This window comes from Colletotrichum chrysophilum (genome assembly GCF_026319265.1).
Source record: "Colletotrichum chrysophilum strain AFK26 chromosome Unknown scaffold_66, whole genome shotgun sequence".
NCBI lineage: Eukaryota > Fungi > Ascomycota > Sordariomycetes > Glomerellales > Glomerellaceae > Colletotrichum > Colletotrichum chrysophilum.
Genome location: NW_026517353.1, coordinates 206,167 through 231,730, shown reverse-complemented (window position 1 = coordinate 231,730; position 25,564 = coordinate 206,167). Strand labels below are relative to the sequence as shown.

At 53.2% G+C, this 25,564-nt stretch overlaps 7 protein-coding genes across 7 annotated transcripts; 5 read left to right on the top strand and 2 right to left on the bottom strand.

Moving 5' to 3' along the window:
- Positions 1-1,390: 1,390 nt before the first annotated feature.
- On the top strand, positions 1,391-2,807 carry COL26b_007947 (uncharacterized protein; the record flags this gene model as incomplete). Its single annotated transcript, XM_053180725.1, has 3 exons — positions 1,391-1,792; positions 1,854-2,388; positions 2,446-2,807. The coding sequence occupies 3 exons, from the start codon at positions 1,391-1,393 to the stop codon at positions 2,805-2,807; spliced, it is 1,299 nt and encodes a 432-aa protein (XP_053035404.1).
- A 6,549-nt stretch (positions 2,808-9,356) lies between these two features.
- Positions 9,357-10,420, bottom strand: COL26b_007946 (uncharacterized protein; the record flags this gene model as incomplete). The annotated part of the gene is given in 2 exon segments (XM_053180724.1): positions 9,357-9,371; positions 9,386-10,420. 2 exon segments carry the CDS (start codon positions 10,418-10,420, stop codon positions 9,357-9,359), a joined length of 1,050 nt encoding a protein of 349 aa, XP_053035403.1.
- Positions 10,421-11,731: 1,311 nt separating this feature from the next.
- COL26b_007945 (uncharacterized protein) lies at positions 11,732-12,751 on the top strand (the record flags this gene model as incomplete). The annotated part of the gene is made up of 1 exon (XM_053180723.1): positions 11,732-12,751. The coding sequence occupies one exon, from the start codon at positions 11,732-11,734 to the stop codon at positions 12,749-12,751; it is 1,020 nt and encodes a 339-aa protein (XP_053035402.1).
- Positions 12,752-14,561: 1,810 nt separating this feature from the next.
- Positions 14,562-15,191, top strand: COL26b_007944 (uncharacterized protein; the record flags this gene model as incomplete). Its single annotated transcript, XM_053180722.1, has 2 exons — positions 14,562-14,753; positions 14,847-15,191. 2 exons carry the CDS (start codon positions 14,562-14,564, stop codon positions 15,189-15,191), a joined length of 537 nt encoding a protein of 178 aa, XP_053035401.1.
- A 244-nt stretch (positions 15,192-15,435) lies between these two features.
- COL26b_007943 (uncharacterized protein) lies at positions 15,436-16,175 on the top strand (the record flags this gene model as incomplete). The annotated part of the gene is made up of 2 exons (XM_053180721.1): positions 15,436-15,915; positions 16,038-16,175. 2 exons carry the CDS (start codon positions 15,436-15,438, stop codon positions 16,173-16,175), a joined length of 618 nt encoding a protein of 205 aa, XP_053035400.1.
- Positions 16,176-16,236: 61 nt separating this feature from the next.
- Positions 16,237-18,095, bottom strand: COL26b_007942 (uncharacterized protein; the record flags this gene model as incomplete). Its single annotated transcript, XM_053180720.1, has 8 exons — positions 16,237-16,431; positions 16,481-16,569; positions 16,621-17,165; positions 17,227-17,342; positions 17,398-17,474; positions 17,529-17,597; positions 17,764-17,879; positions 17,932-18,095. The coding sequence occupies 8 exons, from the start codon at positions 18,093-18,095 to the stop codon at positions 16,237-16,239; spliced, it is 1,371 nt and encodes a 456-aa protein (XP_053035399.1).
- Positions 18,096-18,978: 883 nt separating this feature from the next.
- COL26b_007941 (uncharacterized protein) lies at positions 18,979-20,673 on the top strand (the record flags this gene model as incomplete). Its single annotated transcript, XM_053180719.1, has 2 exons — positions 18,979-19,244; positions 19,530-20,673. The coding sequence occupies 2 exons, from the start codon at positions 18,979-18,981 to the stop codon at positions 20,671-20,673; spliced, it is 1,410 nt and encodes a 469-aa protein (XP_053035398.1).
- Between the last annotated feature and the right edge of the window lie 4,891 nt (positions 20,674-25,564).

Below are 25,564 nucleotides of genomic sequence, written 5' to 3'. Positions count from 1 at the left end.
GAAGCGCAAGGTGTGACCCTCGTCTTGGCGCTCGCGGCACTTGGCGGGCGATTCGTCCACGTCAGGGATGTCGCAGGAGCACAGTCCGCCGGCCCCAGATGAGAAGGGAAAAGAAGCCCACAACGTGCTCGCCAATTGGCTGCAGCGCGGAATTCTGTGGTCATGGACAGGGTCTCGGGCAGACCTTGCAGAGCTTTTCTGCCCAGCCCACGCGACAGCCCTTGTGCGAGTGTGCGCGGCTTTCCAGACGATCTGCCTTTGCCTTCCTCCTCCCCAAAGATAATCGGCCAGGGACGGAAGCCTTGCGGAGCCCGCTGATGTGGACAGTGGCTGGTGTTGTCTAGTCCCCCCCAGGGCCATGACGGGTAGGTGGGAGGAGGGGAGGGGAGGGCTCAGTCAGGTAAGGATAGGTAAGGTAATCATGAGCAAAAAGAGAGAGACAGAGACATAGTGGAGGCAATGCGAAATGCGAGGTGCGAGGTGCGAACGACCGCTCAGGAGGATTTGTGCGGGATTCGCAGCGCTGCGCAATGGCAGAGGGGAACCCCTGGTCGCCAACCTTGTCTGCGACTGTTGTGTGTTCTTGGCCTTCTTTGGCACTCTGCAAAGTACAATCCATCCCATCCATACGCGGTCGGGTCGGGCAAAAGACGACAAGGTCCAGCTTGGTGGGTTGTGCTGAGCCTGGGCTGAGGGCCGTTGTGCGCAAAACTGTGCCGATGTCCAATGTTCTGTTCTATTATGGTCGCTATTACCTACGACCATGCTCCATCTCATCACCCATGCTTCCCGTTACCTATCTGAATTCTGCCCTTCTGCCTGCTGCTGCTGTGTGATGCATGTTGGCTTACCGTACCTTATGTACCGTTTCATTCAATATTCCCCCATCGCCAGCTCTTCCTTCTGTTCCTCTTACTTCATCAACAACTCATCCACCTACAACCTTGCCTCATCCACCCCATCACCCGCATAAGGCATACAAGGCAGCACCACGTCGCATAGCTTATTAGCACCGTTCGCCCCCTTTGGAGTTCGGGACCAATCTTAATCTCACGTAACCGACAAGCACCCCCTTCCGATCGCTCGTGTCTGTCATTGGACCTCGACGAACCACTCCCCGGTGGGCTTCGTCCGTCAGATTCCCATCCCATCCGCTACCGCCTCGGGAGAACCAACGCAACCCCTTCCCGAGCCTCCCGCTCTTCATATAGGAAGCGGCGCCGGCGGACCTGGACGCAGCCAAGTCTCCAGTTTCCCTCACTCCTCACTCAGTCATCGCCAACTTCCCCATCAGGTCGGCTGTTTCTTCTGTCATCAGCTTTCACCTTTTTCCCATCCACCACACCCGACCTCACCACCACCACACACACCCGCGCAGGAGACAGAAAATATGGGTATCGGTGCCGTGGCAGAGCCCTTGGTGGTAATCACCCTCCTATTCGGCGGGACCTACTTCAACCGCAACACCGGAAACAGCAACGCCTACGACAACCTGGGGTGGAGGGGATCCGACTTTGACGATGTCGAACACAAGCGCTCCGACGAGCGCCGCTCCGGCAACTCGACACCCGACTCGGAAGAGTCGCTGCTCTCGGTCGGCGCGTGGAGCTCATCATCGACGTTGACGCCGCAGGAGGAGCCGCCCCGACGCATGCGACGGATCAAGTTCTTTGGCTACCAGCGCATGGTATCATCACCAAACACCAGAGTATTCAAGGACCGCCTCCTCTCCCGCGTGCTCCGCAAGTTCCCATTCTTGGTGGAGGCGTGGTACTGGGCCCTGATCTACTGGGTAAGCAAAGGCATTCTTCTGTCAGCAGTCTTCAGCCTCACCTAACATTGTTTGACACTAGGTCTACCAAGTCGGCCGAGCCTTCACGGCTCTGACCCTCAACGAGGGCACCGTCGACGTCGCCCGCAAGCACGCCCTGCAGCTCATCCACCTCGAGCAGCGCCTGCACGTCTTTATCGAGGTGCCCGTCCAGCAGTACTTCCTCCAGCTGCCCACCGTCATGCACTGGATCAACCGCATCTACTCCTTCATCCACATTCCCGGCACCATCCTCTTCCTCGTCATCCTGTACTACGTCACGACCACCCGCAGACGCCGCGCCATCTCCACCAAGCTCGGCGGCAACGAGAACGTCAGGTGGAACTCGGCCGGCCCTGCGCTGTACGAGGCCCGCCGTCGCACCATGGCCACCTGCAACCTGCTCGCCTTCGTCGTCTTCACCCTGTGGCCCTGCATGCCTCCTCGCCTGCTGAGCGACCCTACCTACAACGGCCCCGATGCCGGCGAGGCCAAGAGCTTCGGATTCGTGGACACAGTTCACAGCGCCGACGGCGAGAGCAGTGTCTGGACCACTAACAAGTTCTGCAACCAATATGGTAAGTCGAGCTCACAATATGGCTCTGTTCTATCACGGCGTGCTAACATGATTATAGCCGCCATGCCCTCGCTGCACTTTGGCTACTCCCTCCTCATCGGCCTGACCGTCGCCACCCTCCCGCTGCCCTCTATCCGCTCGCGCCCCTGGAAGCGCTTCGCCATCGTCGCCGCCGGCATGTCCTACCCCGCCCTCATCCTCACCGCCATCGTCGCGACCGCGAACCACTTCGTCCTCGACGCCGTTGCCGGCGCCATTGTCTGCGGCATTGCATGGAACTGCAATGGCGTCCTCCTCAACCTGTTGGTTATCGAGGACTACTTCCTGCGCCTCCTGCGCATCCACAAGCCCGTCAACTGGACCGATCCCGAGGCTTCCATGGCCGAGGAGCGGTTCGCCGCGGTGGAGGATGCTGCATAAATGTTTTCACGAAAGCGGACTTTGGGTTTAACGGGCGCATGAAATAGGGGTTGTAATATCCATTGCGAATAGAAGCTTATCAAGCATTGATTTTTGGGGATTACCATGTGTTTGCTGCATCGGAAAACAGTCATACCAAGGAGGCAACATTGAAATGGGTTTGGGTGTCCTCGCATAATTGGGGCGAGGAGCCAAGATTCTTTCGGGGAGTTCCGAGCCTTGGGAGACTTTGGGTTTGATTGGACTGACATGAGCATGTCGCCGTCTTTTGAACATTTGGGATGAATTTTGAGCCATGGCTAGAAGAAAGCTTTGGGGCTTTGGCGCTTGAGGGAGGCAAACGAATTAACACAGCCCGAGCTTAAATAATGAGATACTCCCTATGAATAACAGAAATTGCCTCCAAGAGGGGGTAAGCATTGTTGAGCAACTGCTTTTAAGATTTCCGAGCGCTTGTTCTTGGCGAAGTTGACTTTACCATAAGCTTTTCTCTCAGCTTGGATCCATTAAGTCGGAATTGCTACGCATTTTTCCATGTGCATGGAAGACAAACACGCTTGGGCCCGATGGTGAGGAACCTCGAGACGAAGAGCAAGGCTGAAATGCACCGAGCGCCGTGTTCCGAGAGAACGGCTAAGCTTCGATCCATGGCGCGCGGCTGTCATGCGGATGCAGACGGTGTCGGGCGAGGTTTCAGCATCGCAAAAGCTCCGTGGGATGGGAAAGGTGAGATGGCAAAGTAGAATGCGAATCCGCAGAGGGGGAAACAAGAAAGCGAGCCTGGACCACCAACCTCACAGCCCATTGGAAGTAATACTGGGGGCTGGGGAGGTGATGCAGGGTAGTAAGGTAGATGGCAGGTGAAAAGCAGGGAAAGACACATGTGAGATTGATTAGGCGCCGATCGGTGGGTGTGCAGGCGGGATAAACAAGGCCTGGAGCGGGACGCTTTCCAGATCTCCGGGACGTGCCAAGGCGGGGTGGATCGCGGCACCGAGACCCACCATTCCCCGGACGCTGATCGGCGATTTCCTCGGAGGATCCACTTGGAGTCGGGGCCCTTTCGCGGCCCGCCAAGCCTGACGATCTTCATGGGAGACCAGGTATCTCAACGACGAGATCTCGGGAAGGACTGTTATATCGTGACGATAGAAAAGCCAGGCTTATGCGCTCAGTAAAAGAATTTTAGAGGTGTTTGTTCGTTTGCCCGTCCGCGATAGCATAGGAGGGGTCAAGTCTGCGGCGGGTAAGATCTGGAGCGCGTTCCGGTTCAGCCCGCGGAGTCGGCGTGGGCATCGGCGGTTGAACGGTACACTCTCAACTACATCGCCCGGCATGAAGCTTTGGTCTAATCCCCATGGCTGCCCAGCCGGGGTCGGCGATTCGGTGAGGAGACCGGCGAAACCTGCGAAGAGGCGTGATGCTCTTTCAGCCCTTGCCGCCAACAATGGCGCTTCCTTTGAGGTCTCGATCAAGATGCTGAAGATTCAACTTCCGGAAATGACCTGGGATAAGCTGTGGCATTTTCCTCTTTGGGTATGTAGACGCCGCATTGAGTGTAGAGCTCTCGCCTCGCTCGGCTGGGCTAGTCTCCATCCGGTGATGTCCCCTGGCAGCCCCGACGCCTGCCGCTACCACCTACCCAGTACCACACGAAGGAGAAGCTCTGTCTGGCTGGAAGGCGCAAGCCACGCGACAAGGGAACCTTTCGAGAGAGGCCCGCCACATGCGAGGAGGCTCTAGGAATGCCGATAGCGGCTTGACAGAGCAGCACGTGTGGTAGTTCCGTGTCTTGCTCGAAACTGGTCCTGGATAGGATTTATCGGCAGTCAACATCACGTTTTGGAAACTTCCATCTTCATGCCACGATAAACCCGCGTAGCTTTTCGTCAAAAACCCACGTTCAAAGAGCCACAACTGCCGATTTTCCACGTCGACCGGCAGTGAGGAATCTGCCGTCTGACGCGTGAGGTTTCGCTCACTCTTGGGCCGCAGCCATGTACACGATTCGGCTGCTGCTTCTCGTCCTATCACTCGCCTTGGCGACCTTCGCGCAGATCGATCGTCTCTATGATAACCCAAACTGCACAGTAAGACATCCATGGTATGGCGGTCGTTCACTTTAGGGATGATGCTGAGACGTATACCCCTAGTTACCATGCCTGATAGAAGGCCTCACCAATTCAGACTGCAGCACAACGGACCAGGCATGTCTGTGTCAAGATACCGACTTTCTCCATTTTGTCGAGAGCTGTGCTGCGGCAAGCTGCTCCGTGAAGGAAGCCCTGGGTAAGAACGACAGGATCCGTACCCCTTGGATAGTAACCGGCTGACTTCCTCCCTTCTATACGCAGTGACGCAAAAGATTACCCAGGACGCATGCGATTTCTCACTACACGACGAATTCGGCGCAACCGTAGTGCCCCGTATTATCTTATTTGCCCTGCTTCCCACGCTGGCCGTCGTACTTCGCGTATCGGTTAAGATCGCCCGACTTGCTACATGGGGGGCGGACGACACCACTATCGTGTTGGCATACGTGAGCTTATCCCATGTCGCGACGTATCCACGACCCCTCGAGGGATCATATGGAGGACGGTTGGGCTGATTGAATTTCCAGTGCGTATTACTGGGGCTATTCTCGGCGGACATGCTGTGTAAGTGACGAGAGCAAAGGCCAAACGCCAACTGAAGATAGAGCTTCGCTGACGCGTGCACACAGGGGGCAAGTTTGGAGCTGGAAGAGATCTCTGGAGTCTTACTCCGTATGAGATTACGCACTTTTTCTTAGTATGTGAACCTTTAGAATCTCATTTTTGAGAGATCCCTTCTCCGTGGAACAGTAGTTTTGACACTCGCACAGAACTTTTACGTCCTGCAGGTACTCTATCACTGTACCATCACTCTAGCGAAAGCCTCGATTCTCTTTATGTACCTCAGAATTTTCCCTGACGAAAAGTTTCGACGGGTCGTTTGGGGCACGCATGCCTTCAATTTCTCCGTAGGCATCATCTACCTGCTCATTACCCTTTTTCAGTGCCAACCCATCAATCTGGCCTGGACCTTCTGGACGGGAGAAACAGAGGGGCATTGCATCAGCATAGAGCACACTGGCATTGGGCAGGGCACTATAAACGTCGCCCTAGACCTGTGGATGCTGGGTCTGCCGGCCACCCAAATTTGGGGGTTGAACATGAAGCGGAGCAAGAAGATTGCCGTCATGTCCATGTTCAGCCTAGGACTTTTGTAAGCTTGCCCTTGCCCTGAGTCGTGGGTAGCTGCTAACAACTCAAAGCCTTACAGTAGTAAGCATCATTCGGATATTGACGATCAAGGAGCTGGCCAAGTATCCGCTCAACCCAACTGGTGAGCACTCATCGACCCCAGGACCCTCATGACAGGTGCTAACACGGCGTCTTCAGCGTTCATCATGCCAGCCGCCATGTGGACCGACATTGAGGTCTACGTCGCGGTATTTGTAGCGTGCATACCGAACACGCGCCAGTTCATCTGGGGAGTGATCCTGCGACGGCACAACAAGGGTCAGAAGCTGGGCTCGGACCAGATACGAGAGAGAAGCCCTGGCATGATTTTCCACCCGAAGACGCCAATACGGGAGATGTGTGACACAGTAGACATAAGCCCATAAATACCCAATGTCAGGTAAAGGCAGATGGAGCGATGTTGTTGAAGCAAATACAAGATGAAACGTGTCTAAATTCCAGCAGAAGACCCCCACAGGCTGCCCTTCACATGACGTTTATGACCGCTAAAGAAAATGTTGCGTAAAAGCCAAGAGTGTTTGATTGGTCGGAGGGTTCCTAACCTAACAAGACGTCCCGCTCACTTGCATATGCGTGGCCCCAATGAAGCCCGCCTCGGGATCGGCGACAAGGAAAAACCGTGGTTCCACTGATTTTTACCTACCCAACGACGCCTGATTCTCACCGTCAGCATTAAAGCTCAGAAGTTTCGCGTCTGGGGGGCTACGAAAAGCTCTTGTTTCTTTACACAATCTCCCGGCTGGGTCACGAGGTCGGCCGCCTTTTCCAGATTTGAGACCGGCGACTTATGGCAAGCCTCATTAATCACAATGCGCCTCATCGACGTAAATTCGTTCAAGCTCCAGGAGTTCTCAGGGTCGGATATACCACCATACGCCATACTGTCCCATACCTGGGGAGATGCAGAGGTGTCGTTCCAGGAATGGCAGGACCTACAAGAGGCGTCCAGAAAAGCCGGCTATTCGAAGATCTACGGAGCCTGTCAGCAGGCGAAGGCCGATGGACTTGAATGGCTGTGGGTTGACACAAACTGCATCGACAAGACGAGCTCAGCAGAGTTATCTGAGGCTATTAACTCCATGTTCCAATGGTATGCCCAGTCCCAGATATGCTACGCATATTTGGTGGATGTTCCTACGGGCACGACAAATAATGAAAGCGATCAGGATGCTCTGATGGAGCGGTTCAGAGAAAGTCGCTGGTTCACTCGAGGATGGACCTTACAGGAACTCTTAGCCCCAACCAGCGTTGTGTTCTATGCATACGATTGGACCAGCATCGGAAGCCGAGAAACGTCACTGTCTGATGAAATACACCATGCCACGGGCATCGACCGTGGTTATCTCATCAACGATAGTATCATGTCGCCTTTATCTGCCGGTGCATCAACGAAGATGTCCTGGCTCTCCAAAAGGGAAGTCACTCGCGAGGAAGATCTTGCCTATTGCATGCTGGGCCTCTTCGACATCAACATGCCTTTGCTATACGGAGAGGGCATGAAGGCATTTACAAGACTCCAGGAAGAGATTGTAAAGTCGGATAACGACCACACAATCTTTTGCTGGGAATGGATCTACGCGATCACACCAACAAATTGGTCCAGTTTCCTCGCGCCGTCGCCTTTGGCATTCAGGAACTCCCACAGGTTTCGACGGAGAGATCCAAATCTCGACGAAACTGGCGGCCTTTCTACTTATCAAATGACGAACGTAGGCCTGTCGATAAAACTCCCTATGCTATACACAGGTATGGCAGGCTACATTGTAGCCTTGGATGTCGAAAACAGCGAGGGAGCACAGGCATGGATTCAGGTCTCCGGCCACGACAATGGAAAAACTCTTTACGTCTCGAGGCATCCATTTCCACCTAATCCGCTTATGATTCGACGTGGACTTTTTGAACCATTGAGATCCTCAAGACGAAAATCACTCGTTGTCCGGCACAAACCCAGGGAAAGGCCATTGCTAATTCCGGCCTGGGCGAAGCTGGAAACGTCACATTTGACAGACTCGGCCTGGGCTGGAAGATATGGTATACTACCAGTCTTTGGGTCAACCAAGCTACAGTCTGCATGGGCTCGATTTCATCAGCTGGCAACCGATTCCCACGACAGAATTATGTGGCTGGACATGGTGAACAAAGGAGGGGCCGTAAATATTAACGATGTTTACGTCCCAAACATCCTTACGAACTTGGACGAAACCCAAAAAGAAGTACGAATATCTCTTTATCTCGGATTCGTAACGGCAAAAATGGACCAAAGCTTGAGTGGTTGGATTTGCCGACTCCATGTTGCAACAGACCAGGCTTCGGCAGCTCCATCTGAGGAGTCGGAAAAAATGAAGGGGGATTTTATGCGCGAAATAAAAAAGAACGGCGATGTGGCTTTTGATCGAATGGGAGGTTTTGTGAGAGGGATGTTGCGCGTCCAGTTTTGGGGAGATGAGCTTCCGTACTTTAATGGCGCAAGAGTCAGATTGTTATTGATAACGCCCCACGATGACACGAAGAAGGCGGTAACGAATTTCGTCGAGAATGACCACGTCACGAATGGCAGTGAAGGGTCGTCGCAGAGCTCAACAGGTGCCGTATGGAGCCCGTAAATGTTGAGGAAGCTTAGAGCCCACCCAGTAAGGGGTTTTGCAATATGGAGCCCGTAGATAAAGGAAGAGAGCGCAGGCTATGTTCGTATTAGGAAGAAAACACATGACGAAAAAGAAGTGAGCCTTATTGAGATCATTTCAACGTCTATTGCAGCCCCAGTGACTAGGCATCAACCTATGAAGATGTTTTGCTTCTATTTCTTGGGACAATTTGACACTCAAACTGCTTCGGGTGGCTGGTAAGCCCATTAGTCAACTCAATTCGGGGGACGATCTTTGCACCACTGGGCCCGGTTGCCTTCTCAATACTGACTGTTGCCAGTATAGAAGCGACCACAATCCACACACTCGCTTCCGCCAGGTGCTTCCCAACGCATATCCTTCGACCGAAGCCAAATTGCCCCGTAGGAAAGGGCTCACCGAGTCCGCCCTCTTCGACAGGGATATATCGATCAGGATTGAACGATTCAGGATCAGAATATGTACTTTCATCGTGAGTCATTGCACGTGCGTTAGCATAAACAAGCGATCCCTTGGGAATGAACATTCCCTCGTAAACATCATCTTGTAAAGACCGGTGCGGCACCCCGATTGGTGATACAGGGCACCATCGTAGTGTCTCCTGGACGATGTAGTCGATATATGGCAGTTTTGGCCGATCCTCAAATGTTGGCAGCCTGTTGTCTCCCACGACGTCGTCGACCATCCTTCGGGCCTTCTCTTGGATTTCAGGGTGGAGAACCATGTTGAGGACGAATACCACGAGCGTAGACCAAGTCGTATCCTGACCTGCAGCATAAACAGCCCCGGCAGCCCCTTTGATGTCGTCCTCTGATAAATCCGAGAAACCGCTTTTTAACTGCGTATTTCTCTGGTCGAGCAATATCTTAATGAGGCTGTGCTCGGGGGACTTTTGCGCCGTGACGGCGGCGTATGGGGCGTCGTGAATCCGTCTGATGGCCCACCTCCAGTCCCGGGCAAACTTTAGAGATCGATCTCTGATAAGCCAGTCTGGGAGGTGCTTTATGAATGGGAAGAAATCAACCAAAGTGCCAGCTGGCGCCCCTCCGTGGCCGAGAGCGTAGGATGCGTCGATGGCCATTTGTATATATGGGTCACTGTCGCTTGTAACCTCGACCCCAAAGCCGATGTTCATGACAATGGCAGTAGCGAACCTTCTCAAAGCCGTTTCCCAGGCCTCAGGCTGCTTCAGGATCCCCTCAACCAGAGTCTTGGCCTCTCTCTCCTGCAGGTCTTGGTAGACCTGGATATTCGACTTTTGAAAGCTCTTCTGGAGAATCTTTCTGTGCATGCGGAATTCGGGACCCCATCGGAGGAATGTCAACGTTTTCTTCCATCCCATCTCCTCGAATAACACAAAGCGGGGGCGGTCGCAGTAGTTCGCGCCGCGCTTGTCGAGCAGGTCGACCGCTGCCTTGACCGAGTTCAGCACCACGACATCCTGTCCCAGCACGTTGAAGTACAACACATCAGAGCTGTACTCCTTTGACCAAGCGGCGTAAGCGTACTCCGGATTGTCGGTCGGTATGACGCGGAGGTGGCCTAGGATCGGTTCGCCGGGTGGGCCCGGTGGTAGCCGGAGGTTCCGGCGTTTTGCGGAGCCGCGCCGGGTAATAAGCTTATGCAGAGCTAGAGCCGCAGCCGCGATGAGGAGGATCGCAAAGAGGCGCGTGCTGTGCACGGTGACGAATTGGACCAGAGCCATTGCGTGTGGCAAATATGTCAAGGGAGGGGTTCGGAGGTTATCGTAGACATGTGTCTCAAAATTGTAGCCGAACTGAGGGTTCTGGAGCTATAACGGATAGAAATTCTGCCTCCGAGGAGAATCGATCTTCGGATCCAGGCTCTTGGCGATATACCCTGCGTCCAAGGTCCGGAGAAGACATGACGAGGGTCGCTCAGCATGTAAATGAAGACACGCTGATATTAGTTTATCAGCAGAAGCTCTAGCGAGCATCGCGCTGACTGAATGCCGTCATTCGTCTCGGGGTTAGTGGGCTACGGTAACCTCGAGACGAAGGATGAGAGGGGAAGGGGAAGGACAAAGAGCTTGCCGGATTATTTGCCCGCGCTTTGCCGGTTACCGGCAATTTGCAAGCCTACCCCCGATAAGCTTCAGTGATTGCCGGAAAAGGATGAGACAAGGAATGCAGAATGTCTTACACTGAGATGGCGGAATGCAGCTCAGACCTCTGGCCCAGGCCGCTCTATTTCTCGCCCTTGAGCTCACCGAAGCTTTTATCATCACCTGTTCTTCAGAGTCTAATATTGAGCTTTCTGAAACAAATTCCTTCCCATCGACTTTCGTAAAATCCCACCGGCCCTCGCTTCGCCTCCGTCTCCATTTCAACGTCTCCTTCAATACCTCCCGACGACCGCCGGACCAAAAGACGACTCACGTAAGGGACGTCTAGTCAGTGACCTGCAGCTGAACACATTACATCATCGAGTCACAATCAGCCGCGTGGATTCCTTTATACCCTACCCCTCACACACCAGCGCACAAAAAAATAGCAATTGCGCCATGGTCGGGGCCACTGCCGCCTCGGCGTTGTCCACGGAGCCGACTGACTCGGATCCTCACCGGTACCAAACCGGGTTCGGAAATCGGTTCTGCTCAGAGGCGGTGCCCGGAACGCTGCCTCCCGGGCAGAATGCGCCTCAAAAATGCAGATTCGATCTGTACTCGGAGCAATTGAACGGTTCATCGTTCATCAGCTCGCGTGCGACGCTGCAGCATGTGTGGATGTACCGCATATGGCCGTCCGTTGCTCACCGACAGGTCGTGCCCTCGCCAGAGCTCAACCCCCTGCTGCAAGCCTGCTTCTCGCCTCTGAATGACAAGGTGAAATATGTGGCGGGACAGCAGGCATGGGACCCATTCCAGTTACCAGGGGAAGGCGAGTCAAGCCGAAATGGGCGTGACTTTGTCGAAGGTATCCGAACAGTGGGCGGACAAGGTGACCCAACGTTGAGGGAGGGGATCGCCGTACACGTTTACACCGCATCGACGTCCATGAGTAACAGGGCGTTCTGTAACAACGATGGTGACTTTCTCATCCTCCCGCAGAAGGGGAGGCTCAACATCCAAACCGAGCTAGGCTGGCTAATGGTTCGGCCCGGGGAGCTAGCGGTGATCCAAGCCGGGCTCCGCTTCCGGGTCCTCCTCCCCGACGGCCCGAGTCGCGGTTACATCCAGGAGATCTTCGGTACACACTACGAGCTGCCGGAGCTCGGCCCCATCGGTTCAAACGGCATGGCGCTTCCCCAGGATTTTGAAAGTCCCGTCGCGTCCTTCGACGTGGATTCGTCCGACTGGGAGATCGTGTACAAGCTGGCGGGATCGTTGCACGCCTGCCGGCAGGGTCACACCCCCTTCGACGTCGTGGCATGGCGAGGGAACCTGGTGCCGTACAAGTACGCGACGGAGAAGTTCATCAATGTGGCAAACGTCAATCACGATCAGGCCGATCCGACGGTGTACTGTGTGCTCACTGCCAAGTCCAAGGTTCCGGGGGTTTCACTGACGGACTTTCTTGTCTTTACGCCCAAGTGGATTCCCACATCGAACACCTTTCGGCCGCCGTACTACCATCGCAACATGTCCACAGAGATGATGGGGTTGCTGTATGGCACGTACGGCGGGAGCAGTCACGTCCTGGAGCCGGGAGGTCTGAGCTATGAGGCGAGCTACATGCCGCACGGTGAGACGTATGAGACATGGCAGAACGCGACGACAAAGGATTTGAAGCCAGATAGGATATGCGAGGGGACGGTGGCTTTCATGTTCCACATCAGTGTGCCGGTCATGCTGACCCAGTGGGCGATTGAGGGCGAGGGCTCAAAGGGTTTGCACCTCGCCGAAGACCAGTGGGACGGAGCCAAGGCTCACTTCCTCGAGCATCTAGACGAGGTGGAAGAGGTCTTGGCCAAGGCAGGGCTGCCAAACCTGGGAAGGAAAAGCGTCAACGGGAAAGTAAATGGGGCCGTCAATGGGAATGGAGTCCATGGTATTGTCAATGGCTACAGCAGTTGAGAGACATTCTTGGGCAGGTTTGCAACTACAGAACAGAGATACGACCGCAGAATGACATCACGCAGAATGAACAGGTAGATTTATGAGGCTCTAGGCCATCTAGGCGGCGAAAATACACTGGGTGAAGTTTGTAGAGGCGGAAAAGAACCCGGGGCAACAGCCGGCAATGCATAAGACCCAACACAGATAAGACCGAGGGGGTGTGGCTGAGGTTTTCATGCCTATCAGCTCGCCAATCTCCCTAGACGAATCTTTCAAGATAGCGCCCGCTGTTATCAGCCCGTCAAGGCCGACCCTCTGCCGGCTTATTTGTCTCCTGTTCCAGTTCAACTGCCTTTTCTGCGGCAATTGCAATGGAAAACTGTCCCTCGGACTGCCTCTTACCTCTAGCCGGCTACAGTGGAGCTCAGTTATGTCTTCAAACACTGAAGAGAGCCCGCCGGCCACCATCCGAAACCCCACCGAGTCCGGAGACCCACATTCGGCCAATGCGGCAACGAAGCCGGTGAAACGGCGCGGAGGCACTGCCTGCCGGCGGTGCCGGCGGCTTCGGTCGAAATGCGTCAAGCAAAACCGACAGCCTCCGTGTGAGGCATGTCTGCTGGCTGGCACACAAGCGGCACGAGCCTGTTCTTTTCCTCGCCGAGGAGAAAGAGACACAGACCGGGAGTTTCGACGTCGTGTACCAATGCCGACCCACTTTGCTCATGACGATATAGTTGAAGGAGGCGTTGAGGATCTTGCCATCATTTGCGCGTTATCAACCGCTCGAGACGCAGATTGCATAGTCCAAGAGGCCACTGTAGGAGACTTGGCCTCGTTTCCACTACCAAAAACCCCAGCCGACACTGTCTGCCCAAACGCCTCCCCTCCTTCACTGTCGCAGCCTCGATCATCAAGCAACACATCCCTTCCACCTGAAGATGAAGTAATCGAAGGCTGCAAAACCTTCGTGACGTCCTACTTCCAGCTGGGCTTCATACCGAAAGCCATGTTCCAGGAGAACCTTGTCCGCAACCCTGCATCCACGAGTCGCTTCCTCCTTTGCTGCATTCTATCAATATCTTCGCGCTTTACTCCCTCTTTGGTACATCGCTATGGCTCTGCTACCATGGCAACAGACCACTTTCTCGAAGCAGCGCGGGCGCTGGCGTCAGAAGAGATGTATCGCCCCTCTCTCGACAATACCCAAGCCTTCTTCCTGCTTGCCATCGCGGAATGGGGCAACGGCGATCGCGATAGAAGCTCCATGGATATGGGCGTTGCAGTTCGCATGGCTACACTACTCAAGCTACACCGTGAGGAGAGCTATACGCTACCACCAGATGCCGAGGCCGAGCAGCTAGTCCGAGCGGAGTCAGCTAGGCGGACCTTCTGGATGATACAGAGCCAAGAGAACCTGCATTCTGGGTATAGCACGCCGGCACCCTTTTCGCTGGATGATATCACAGCGTATCTGCCCTGCGACGAGAGCGACTTTGCTTTTGGAGTGGTACCTGCCACAAGGTCTGCTCTTCCCGGCACGCCGCCTGCGCTGGCAAACCCTTCGTTGGCAACAGGGCCTGGCCGGTGCCTCTTCGCGACCCTTATCCAAGCACATAACCTTTGGGGTCAAGTAGCTCGTAGAGCAGGTCGCCCGGGGCTCGGTTCGGATGACGAAGGACCTTGGATGGCTGGGGGTAGTCATTCGGCGATGATAACTTTGCTTCGGAGTTGGGAGGAAGAGATGCCATCTAGGCACAAATGGAGTGTATGGAATCTGCGGGGGTGGAAAGCAGAGTCATTGCACCTTGCCTACCTGTCCGTGGTAATGGTGCTGCGGTTGAGCAACATTGTTATCCGCCGCATCTACATTGATCAAATCATCAGGACGCTATCGTCGACGACCGAAGATGCGTTGCCACAAGAGGGACAAGCCCCAAACGAATTTTGGAGAGGCATGTCCCACGACCTCTTCGCCAACGTAGTCGAATTACACGAGCAGGTGGAGGCCTACTTCAGTGTAAGATCCAGAGACGAAGGGTTCCCCGCCATTCTGGTATTCTGCGTCTACATATGCGGGTCCTTGGCCTCGTATCTCTGGCGCCATCCCCAGCTTTGCCCGCACATTGCCCCTTCTGAGGCCGAGGGCATGGCGATGGGTTCCCTGAAAGTCCTTGGCGAGCTGCATGAGGCATGGCCCACCAGCGGCAGATGGCGAAAGGGCCTCCAGCAGATTGCGAGCCCTCTATCTAACACAGCATCTCCAGCTGCGGGGAAAGACCCCGGTGGAGCGGGAATGTCTACGAGGCAGGATAATAGCGGCCTGGATGCGGCGTGCAGCACTACCGCCGACGGCCCAGACGACCAGTTCGAAGCTGAGCTTGCGGCCTTCCTTAATGGGGACTTACACTATGACTTACTGGAGGGTCTTGGCACATCAGTTGGCCAGTTTGATTGAAGCTTTGTCCTGGAAGCCTATCCTCCGGCGCCGGCAGCTATTGCCGGTAATGTGGGGCGACGTGCCGATATCTATGTCGGGGGCGCGCGGCCACTTTGCCCGTTTCCGGCAATTGGAGTGCCAATGCGGGCCATGAATAGGAACCCCTCACGAAAACCTATCAACGTCCCCTCAGTGTTGCAGGCTGCCTTGGGTTCACATTCGCCCACTCAATTCCCGTGCACTCTAGCCATACTATACACCAATGGCGGCAACAGAAGGTCATCCGGACGCCGCCTCGTATGCCGCCTCCGGGTACGGTAACCGCATGGGCTGGGGCGCGCGCCCTGCGCTCCTCCTCATCGATATTTGCAAAGCATACTGGACCCCTGGCTCGCCACTCGACCTCTCCGGCGACCCTGCCGCAGTCGAGGTCCCCGCCAGTGCAGCACGCCTCGTCGCTGCCGCCAGGAAAGGTGGTGTGCCGGTTCTGTGGACAGCGGTGGAGTACACCGATCCCAGCATGGCCGACGCAGGGCTCTTCTGGCTCAAGGCGAAGACTCTGGCTGTGTGGCAGACCGGAAGCGAGCTTCACTCACAAGGCTTGGCGGATTGGGTGAACGAGGACCTGACACCGAGTGAGGGGGACGCGGTAATTAAGAAGAAGTATGCGAGTGGCTTCTTCGGAACGACGCTTGCGACGGAGTTGAGGTGTCGAAATATTGATACGGTGGTCATATGCGGGGTTAGTACTAGCGGGTGTGTAAGGGCCACTACGTTGGATGCTATGCAGAATGGGTTCCGACCGATGGTGAGTGAGATCTATATTAAGGTAATGAGTGGTTAAGACTAATAAGCCGTATATAGGTGGTGGGGTCCGCATGCGGCGACCGCAGCGAGGAGATCCAAAAGGCTAACCTGTTCGACTTGGATTCCAAGTACGCCGACGTGGTAACGGAGGCTGAAGCAATAGAGCATCTACAGACAGGGTGGTTAGGGGCATAGTATTCAGGTTCATTAGTAGTTGGGTGGTGATGGCGGCTCTATGTCTATATCTATCACACTTCTAATCCTCAATCGACTTCAAGTCCCGGGTCAGCCTCCACTTTGGGCCAAACTTCATCTCGATATACATGAGAGGTAGCATTAAGGCGCATACCCCTCCTAGAAGGACGTAGCTCCAGCTCACGCGGAGGGCAGCAGTCATTCTATCGATAAGACCCACAAGCAAAGCGGCGAGCAGGCATCGCACAAGGTTGGTCTACGACAGTCAGCAGAGATGTAAGACGTTGATTGAGAGCGTTACTTACACAAGCGGTTGCTGCTGAGCTCCTGGTCTGCAAGATGTCAATCATCAGCGTCATCGTGGTGTTGAGGATCGAGATCGAGGTGTATCCCACTACAACAGGTTAGCATGATAAATGGACTCCCTTAATGCGAGATTACTCACAAACGACCTGCAAGGCGAGTGGTACGGCGATGTGTACGCCTTTGTCTACGCAGAAGCCCCAGACAATCACCGCCCCTGAGAAGAGCACAAGGAGTACAGGCATAGTCCTCAATCGGGCATACTCCTTGGGGAACTCGAGTGCTCCATCAGACTCTTCCACATGCTTCTTGATCCGGGCGTAGTCCCAGTCGAGAAATTTGCCAGTCAAGGTGCTCCCGACAATCATTCCGAAGCCTGTGGGAAGGTAGCACAGCCCAAGCGCTGTCTCAGATAGCCACGGGTAGACCCTAGCAAAGGACGAGGCAACAGTAGTAACGACGGTGTTATTGACGGCGTAGACAACGCCAGTGAAGGCCAACGTGATAGCAACGTCGGGGTAGACGAGGATGACGAAGGGGTTGATAGAGGGGCGGACTCCCGGCTTCGAGGGCGTTGTCTTTTGCTTCTTGCGGGAGCGACCTACTACAGGAACCAGTGGTGTGTAGACGCCCCCGAGGGTGACACTACCGTTGCCGACGAGGTTACGAAGAGTCTCCGGTAGGAACCTAAGAGAGAAAGAGGAGATGTCAGAAGGGGGGTTATGATGGAACATTCGGGTTGTCTTACAGTAAGATGAAGAAAAGGCAGCAAACCGCCATCACAATCAAAAACCAAAAGATTGATCGCCATCCAAGCTTGTCAGACAAGGCACCACCGATCGCGGGAGCGATGCAGGGCGAAATCTAATTACGATTAGCAAAGAAAGGGCCTCAGAGAGACCGAGCACATAGCACTTACCATGGGCCCAAGGTTAAACATGCCAAAGAAGCCTCCTCTCTCTTCCGGTGTCGATACGTCACCGATCACACCCGCGCCTGTTACACATTAATCCACTTGATCAACATTGAAGTGAGCACGCGAGCACTTACCCAATGCAATAGTACTAGCACAACCCGCCGCTTGTAGGCAGCGGAGGACGATCAAGAGCCAGAACGCGTCTGTGGGGCAGACAGCAATCCCAACACATGCTCCGATGAGGACTGTCAGGCAGACCAAAAACACTGGGCGACGTCCATAGCGATCAGATAGCGGACCCCATAGCATCGGGGCTGGTTTTGAGCCCGTTAGTGTTGCGGAAACGCTCGCATTGGTTGGTGTGCTTACATATGCCCTGCATTGCAAGGAACGCGGTAACAGTCAAGTTAAGCAGCTCAACAGATTTACCGAATGCTTCTGACAGCTTAGGTATCGCAGGAAGGTAGATGTTCGCAGGTAGAGGGCTGCACGCGTCAGTCATGCGACCACTCGCCTCCTTAGAGTCTGACAACGTACCTGTAGAACCCAGCAACGGCAACCATCCCGACAATGAACCATTTCTCCTTTCGGGTGAAGATACTGTACGGCTCCGCAACCCCAGCATCCCCGAGCGGGATTCTGAGGGGCTCCGGCACGGGGCCGGTCCCGGACTCGTTCTTGGCGTCTTTAGGTTCGGCCATTACGGGGCCGGCGGTCGTCCTCGAGTCTGGAGAAGCTCACAACAACTCAAATGGGTCCCCTCAATTACCCTCAATCTCTCGAATGGCAGAGATGATAAGGAGACGAAGGTCTGGGCAATTATCTTGGGCAGAAAGAAAGCGATTGCCAGCGGGACAACGTCCGTCGGTCAACGAAAAACTTGCCCGAGGATAAAAATTGGTGGAACCCCCTGCAGACCCACGCCCAGCAACTCGGCCAAACCACTCGGTGCCGGTTCGCAATGGGCGAGGGCGGGTCTCCGGCAACGGCTTCCGAGGCCCGTTTCACAGGCGATCCGGATATTAGCGGTGGAGAGTAAGTCCGGTTGCGCTAAGGACAAGGGCGAGCCAAACTTGGCACGAGGGGATCGCCAATGAGGTGGCGGGTGATAAGCAGAGGCTCTCTGGAGGCGGTGGGGTCGTTCCGTCTGGGCCCTGATCGGCCGCGATGATGTCGCTGGAGGCTCTTACAAGGGCAGGGGTCGCGATATGGAAATGCGGGCTATCGTGATGTGAATGTGTTTATCTGATGGATTTGCTTGGCGTCCGGCAATCTGCTTTGCCTGATTGCTATCATGAGCAGAGACGGAAATGTTCCAATCGGTCCACGTGCGGCAACGAAGACGCCAGAGGCTCTCAAGGTAGACGGAAGTCAATGAGCCTGGACATAGATATCAATTTCAGGGAATAGCCGTACAGGTAGTAAGACTGTTATTGCCAAGAAAGCCTCCATTGACTCTACGATGAATTACATAGTACTCCTGATCGTTCTGTTCAGAATATTAAATCCGGATGGATCCACTATGTTAGCTGGGAATGTTTCTGTGAAGACTCTGTATTGCTTTACCACGAAGAGGCCCCAAGTATGGCGAGCACCCAACACAACACGCCAATAGGCGTAGAGAAACAAGATTCTGAAAACGATGTAAAGCAAGACGTTGAGACCGCCAGCTCCATTCACGAGGCGCAGTCCGAGGAGGCTCGCGGATGGCGGGCCTGGGCCCAGAAACTCATGTCCCTCGGCCACGTTGAGGTCCGAGGAATCGCTCCCATTCCAGTCGAAGAGCGAACCGTCACAAGAACTGTCAACATTTTCACCCTTTGGTGGTGTATGAATGCCAATGTCTTGCCGTAAGTCAACCTCCTCGAAGCCAGGCAACGCTCATGCCACCACCAAAGCAAAACGCTAAGTCAATATCAGTATCACATTCGGCATGCTAGGCGCGACGTATGGCCTTTCTCTCCGCGATGCCTCACTCATCATCGTCTTTTTCATCCTTCTGACAACTCCAATACCGGCCTATCTATCGACCCTAGGTCCGAAGACAGGCATGAGGCAAATGATACAGGCGCGCTTCAGCTTCGGGTATATGTCCCCCTATCCGCGGCGCTGCATCTCTCACTAATACATGTCAGCCGATACCTCGTAGCCGTTCCCGTGCTTCTCAATCTTGCAACTCTGACAGGCTTCTGTGTGATCATGGATGTCATCGGCGGCCAGTGTCTCTCAGCTGTGGGAGAGGGCAACGTGAGCCCGGCAGTAGGGATCGTTATCGTTGCCCTGCTTGCCCTCGTCATCTCTTTCTGTGGCTTCACCGTCCTACACTTATATGAACGGTTCGCTTGGATACCCGCCGTCATTGCCATCATAATCGCGATAGGCTGCGGCGGCTCTCACTTGAGAGAACGGGCTCCGACTGAGCCAGCTACGCCGCAGTCCGTCGTGTCGTTCGGCATGATCGTGGCCTCATACATGATCCCCTGGGCATGTCTTGCATCCGACTTCACGACGTATCTCGAGCCATCTACATCATCGTCAGTCCCACAAGGCCTCGCAGCCGACTTAGTCACTGACACAATAACCAGAAAGAAGATTTTCGCATACACTTACCTTGGCCTCGCCCTCCCCACGATTCTCCTCATGATACTAGGCGCCGCCATTGCCTCCTCCGTACCCCTGGTACCTGCTTGGCAACAAGCATATGACGAATGCCTCGTCGGCGGCGTTCTCTCAGCGATGCTAACTCCGGCGTCAACTTTTGGCAAAATCGTCACCGTAGTCCTGTCCTTCACTCTCCTCGGCAACATCGCAGCGACGAGCTACTCTATAACCCTCAACTTCCAGCTCCTCGCGCCCGCCCTAAAACGCGTGCCTCGGTCCGTTTTCTCCTTGCTCGTCACGGCAATCATAATCCCCGTCGGAATCCGCGCAGCGAGCGACTTCTTCGCGAGCCTCGAGAACTTCATCGCGCTCATCGGTTACTGGTCCGCCGCCTTCCTGAGCGTCGTCCTCGTCGAACATTTCTGGTTCCGCAAGGCAGACTGCGAGCGATATGAGACGGAAGCATGGGACGACGCGAGGAAGCTGCCGGTTGGCGCGGCGGCGTTGGGGTCCTGCGTGCTGTGCTTCGCCCTGGTCGTCCCCTGCATGGCGCAGGTGTGGTGGACGGGGCCGATCGCCGAGGTGACTGGCGACATCGGCTTTGAATTGGCCTTTGTTGTTTCTGGACTGCTCTATGTTCCATTTCGGACGCTGGAAAGGAGGGTTTCAGGGAGGTGATGGGTTATTGTTGGTCGGAAAGACGGTGCAGGACAATGGCGGTGAGATGAGCCTGCGCCTCGGAGGTTCGTTTTGGGCAGGAGACGCGAAAGTACACTGGGTTCATGTGAAAGATGTAGCAAGTGGTTATTGATAGTAATTCTTACTGTTTACTTGGAATGGCGACAGAAGACGGGTGGAAGCATACAATATATTCTATCGGCTGGGTGCCTGCATCGCCGCCCCTCCCTTGCGCGCAGGGGGCGACCAGGGTTCGGAACGCGAACCATCAAAGGCAACTGATATCTACCGCATATTGAATGGTTTGTCAGAGAGCATTTTCCCTTTTGAGAATCCGCGAGAGACAGTCTCGAATAAAAAGCAAAATTCAGGCCACTACAGGAGACGAAGCCGTGCGAGACGCACCAACAGCCCAACGTCCGGGACCCATTGGCGGGAATATCTCTTGGAAATCTCTTGGGCCCATCTCGGAAGAGCGTGCCGGTCGCAGTAGTTCAGACGAAGATGCATGCAAAATGGGAGGGCAAGGGAAAACGCAGCAAACACCACGTGTCTCGAGGCAGATCTGGACTGGAAACGTGCGGCGGCGACGTGCTCCTGTTGGGAACAAAGGTCCGGGCGGGACATCATGGCCGGACGGTCGCATCCCGCGATCTTTGCCCATTGTCCACCTCAGTCCATCTCAAAGAGACACCCCTGGAGATGGCCTTATACTCTTCTTTCTTTGTCAGGCAGCCGCAGGAAGCGAGCGGGCAGGGGTTGGTATGGATGTTTGCCCCTCGAGGAGGCTTCAGCATGCGTCTGTAGAGGAAACGTGCAGCGGACGAGGGGCCCGAGGCCGCGGAAATTGGGAAGCTGCGAGAGGCTGCAAACTTCAGTTGTTTGTGTCACCTACTTGACCAGGACAAGGTCGCAAGGACAATCGGATATGGGATAGGGGACTTTGCATTACGTGCGTTAGAAGATGGTCGACGGAAATGCATGTGAGAGCGACTGGCACGACCGGCGTGGGCATGTCGATCTCTTCTGAGCCCTCGATCATTACGAGGAATCAACACAGCACCGTCGTTTAGTCTGGGCTCTTACACAACGCTGTAAATGAAGTCGGGGCTGCCGAGGAGGCATTCGACGTCGTGAGATGCACTCCGCAAGTAAACAGACCATCAACGAAGACCAACCTTTCCAACAGGTGGCATTCGTTAAACCTCGATGGTTCAAGTCGTGTGCCGTGGCTTTGGTCGTGTGATGCTTCCATTCTTCAGCCATTAGCCCAGATTCTTGGGACTGTAGTGTAATACGAAACCTAGAAGCTGTTACTAGACGCCATAAAATCTCTGAGCCCGTCAAGATCGTCGTTTCCGGATAGAAAACGTCCACGGGACTACTTTGGCGCTGCCACACCCGCATGAAGCCGAACTCTCCTCGTGGCGGTTCGAATAAAGTTGACGCTCTCCAGGTCCGCCCGCACCCGGCCCCGGAGTGGCTAGGTTGCGCCGGGTCGATGATTGGTCTCACCGGCACCCGGATGGCGCTCGTCGCGTGGCCGTGTAGGATTGTCATGGTTGGGGGAATGGAATGTGCATCGGATAACGCCCACGCTAGTGAGTTTGTTGGGATTGATTGACATTGTGTTCGATTGCTTTCATGTACGGTTTCTGCAAGTAAGACGGAAGGCAATGGGAAGCAGCGCAAGAGAAAGAGAGCATGGACACAGCATTAGACCAGCCTGTGGCAGGTGTGCTTCGGATGTCGGGACCTGTCATCATCTTGGATCCGAATCTAGCTGATCCGTCCATTTGGTACCAGGCGAGAGAGGCAACAAGGCACAGAACGTCGGCAGCAAACTGCTTCCCATTCGCCGCTCCGTGATCCATTCGGTGCAAGGGAGAACGTGGGATAGATCATGGAGATGGAGGGGAGCCACAATGCCGAGACCAATGTGGTCTGTTTTCTGTCGGAGATGAGCCGACACTGGCATCAAAAGCTGGGGAAAAAGTCCACCAAGATCCAGATTTCCTGCTCTCCGGAAATCTAAGCAAGCCTTGCGCTCTCCAGGTTTTCCCCGGATGGAAGCAGCATCGAAAGGCGTCTTGTTTTTGTTCAACATGATGGAGACGTGGTTTATCCTTAGTAATGGAAAAACACGATAGCCATACAGGCGGCGCTAGTGCTGCTTGTGTCCATCAACGTGAATGGCTGCAAAGCTTATCTCATCGACCATTCTTGATGTTCACTGGCCTGGGCTGTGGAATTCAGGTGTACACTTGTGCCAAGTGCACCAAGACTTGACGGCGATGCGGCTGTCCGTCGGTCAAGAGCCTAGCAGCCGTCCGTCTATTGGGTTTCCACGGGCTTGGGAGGCTAGGGAATCTCGTGTTTGCTGATTATGTGCTTTCAAGCCAAAAGGTGGCAGGCAGACATACAGGGCCCCGGTCTTTTACCCGGTATCAGTTTTGTTGGTGGCTGCAACGGACAGAACCCCGTCAGTCTTAATGAAGGGCACCACCGCCAATGGAACGAACGTGATCGCAAAAGACACAGAAAACTTTCTTGGCCTTGCGCTAGGCACCAGGGCACAGCCTGAAGAGAAAGTGTATGCAGCCTCAGGAACTGCCAGCTCCTTCGGAAACAGCTCCCCTAGACTGGCAGCCATCCGTGATCCACTGCCGGATCCTCTTGATGTAATGACCAGTGCCCATCATCGCGCCTCCATCTCTCCGCGCGCCGCTGAGGTCTTTCGTGCGGGGAAATGCCAGGGAAGGATTGCGGGGGATGGGAGGAGAAGAAGAGAGGGGGGCGTTGGGGCAACCTTGGCCAACTTGGGCGAGCAGTTGGGCACTTGTTGGCTCTCGGGTATTAGTTTTGCGCGCGGTTCAAGAGGGCTGTGAACCTGGCCAACCCTGCTCGTTGTCTTGGTCTGCCGAGAGCTCGCTCACTGTCCGAACTGTGCCTCCAGTCTCGTTATGCTTATTAGGGTGGATGAGTGGAGAGCTCCGTGAGGGGAAATGGAGACGGCGATAACGGGGCGAGAGCGATGGCTGACAAGTGTTTGCTGCTTGTTGACGGACTCTCGGTTGGAGAGGAAGAGAGAAGATTTGTTGGTCAGGAAATGTGCAGAAATTGTGAATGCGTGGGCCGCTCTCATGCCCCCTGTCTGTGTCCCTGTCACTATGTTCTCCCACCTTCCCGATTGAAGGGCGAAAAGTCTCATCATCCACATGACGATACCGTATAATCTCGACGAACGCAGAATCCACACCCCCCTGCCCACCCTACTAACTAACCCAAAACACCACCTTTTCCAACGCAAATACTACCTATTAACAGCACCAAATCAGCTCTTTTCGGCAAGCAGTTAATACACGCTCTATTACCATTATTTCTCACTTATCCTATAATTTTCCCTACTTTTAGTAGTATTAGGTATGTTGCGATATATTAACTTTAGGGTACTATAGCTTAATATCACCTATTCATAGAGATTTATTTACATATTCAGCTAGGTCTATCCCTTATTATGCTACCTAAAAAGAAGCTATGTAAGCCTAAAGTTATGCTATATAAAGAGAAGCAGTATATAATACTTAAGCTTATATAGAGACTCTAGCACTCCTACTCTAACTATAAGAGGCGTGAGGTATTAATACTCCTCAAATACTACTATATTAATATCTAACCTAAGTAGTAGTAATACCTCTGTAATAATAAAAGCTACCTTAAGGGTATCTACTGCTAGCTAATATATAATAAGGCCTTATAGTAGTTTATTATACTACTATTAATAATCATATAGTAGTATAGAGAGAGTTATACTATTTCTAAGCTAGCCTTATGTAAATTATGCTACTAGCTAGACTTTCCCTACCTTAAGGCTACCCTCTATTAGTTATTTCTTAAGCAGCGTAATATAAACCTTATTATCTCTACTAAATAGTTCTAATAAACTACCTAAGACCTATTCCTTACTACCTACCTATACTAACTTATCTCATACGTTTTTACTTTCTTATATAGCTAGTTTTTAGGCTTGTACTGCTACTAGAATATTAGCTGCTACTAGATTACTAAGTAGGCCTCAAAATTACCTGAGGAGTATATTAAAATTATTAACTCCTTCCTATAGTTCTATTAATATATTAACTAGCTTATACTTACTAAGTTAAAAGGTCCCTCTATTAAATATATACCTAATAAGGAGGTTAGCTAGTACTTCCTATATAGTTATATCCTTAACCTTAATAAAATATTTATCACCTTTAAATACCTTAATAGCTTAACCTAAGTAATCTCTAGTAGTAAAACTATTACTAATAAAACTAACTATAGCAGTCAGAGTAAGCAATGAGCTATACTAATCTTATATATCTTTATAGATAAGATTTAGCACCTCAAGCCTAAGTTAATCTTCTATAGCAAGCCCTCCTTGATAAACAGTAAGATTAAGGCTAGTAAGGGCTACCTCTACTACCTTAACGTTACTATTAAGCTTAATAATACTATATCTAATAACAAGACCTTTTTTTCACACTAGATTAATAAGGAGTACACCTAAGTTACTACTAATAAGAAACACCTACTTATTATAGATATCACTAGTTAACCTACCTAAAGTGCTAGTTATTATTAGCCTTACTAATATTAATTATTATGAGGGATATACCTATAGGGATCTCTAGAGAGGAAGGCTTTTAGAACATAAAATAATACTATTAGTATACCTTAAAGTAAGAAGAGTTAAGGTAGTTATTAGTTATATCTTATTAGTTAATATAATTTCTACTTAGGAAAATATAGCTATTTTAAGTACTTATAGATAAGGTTAATCTACCTGCAGTTCTCTATTTTAATTATAGTATGCAAAAGTATAAAAAAAGTATATTTTAGCTATATA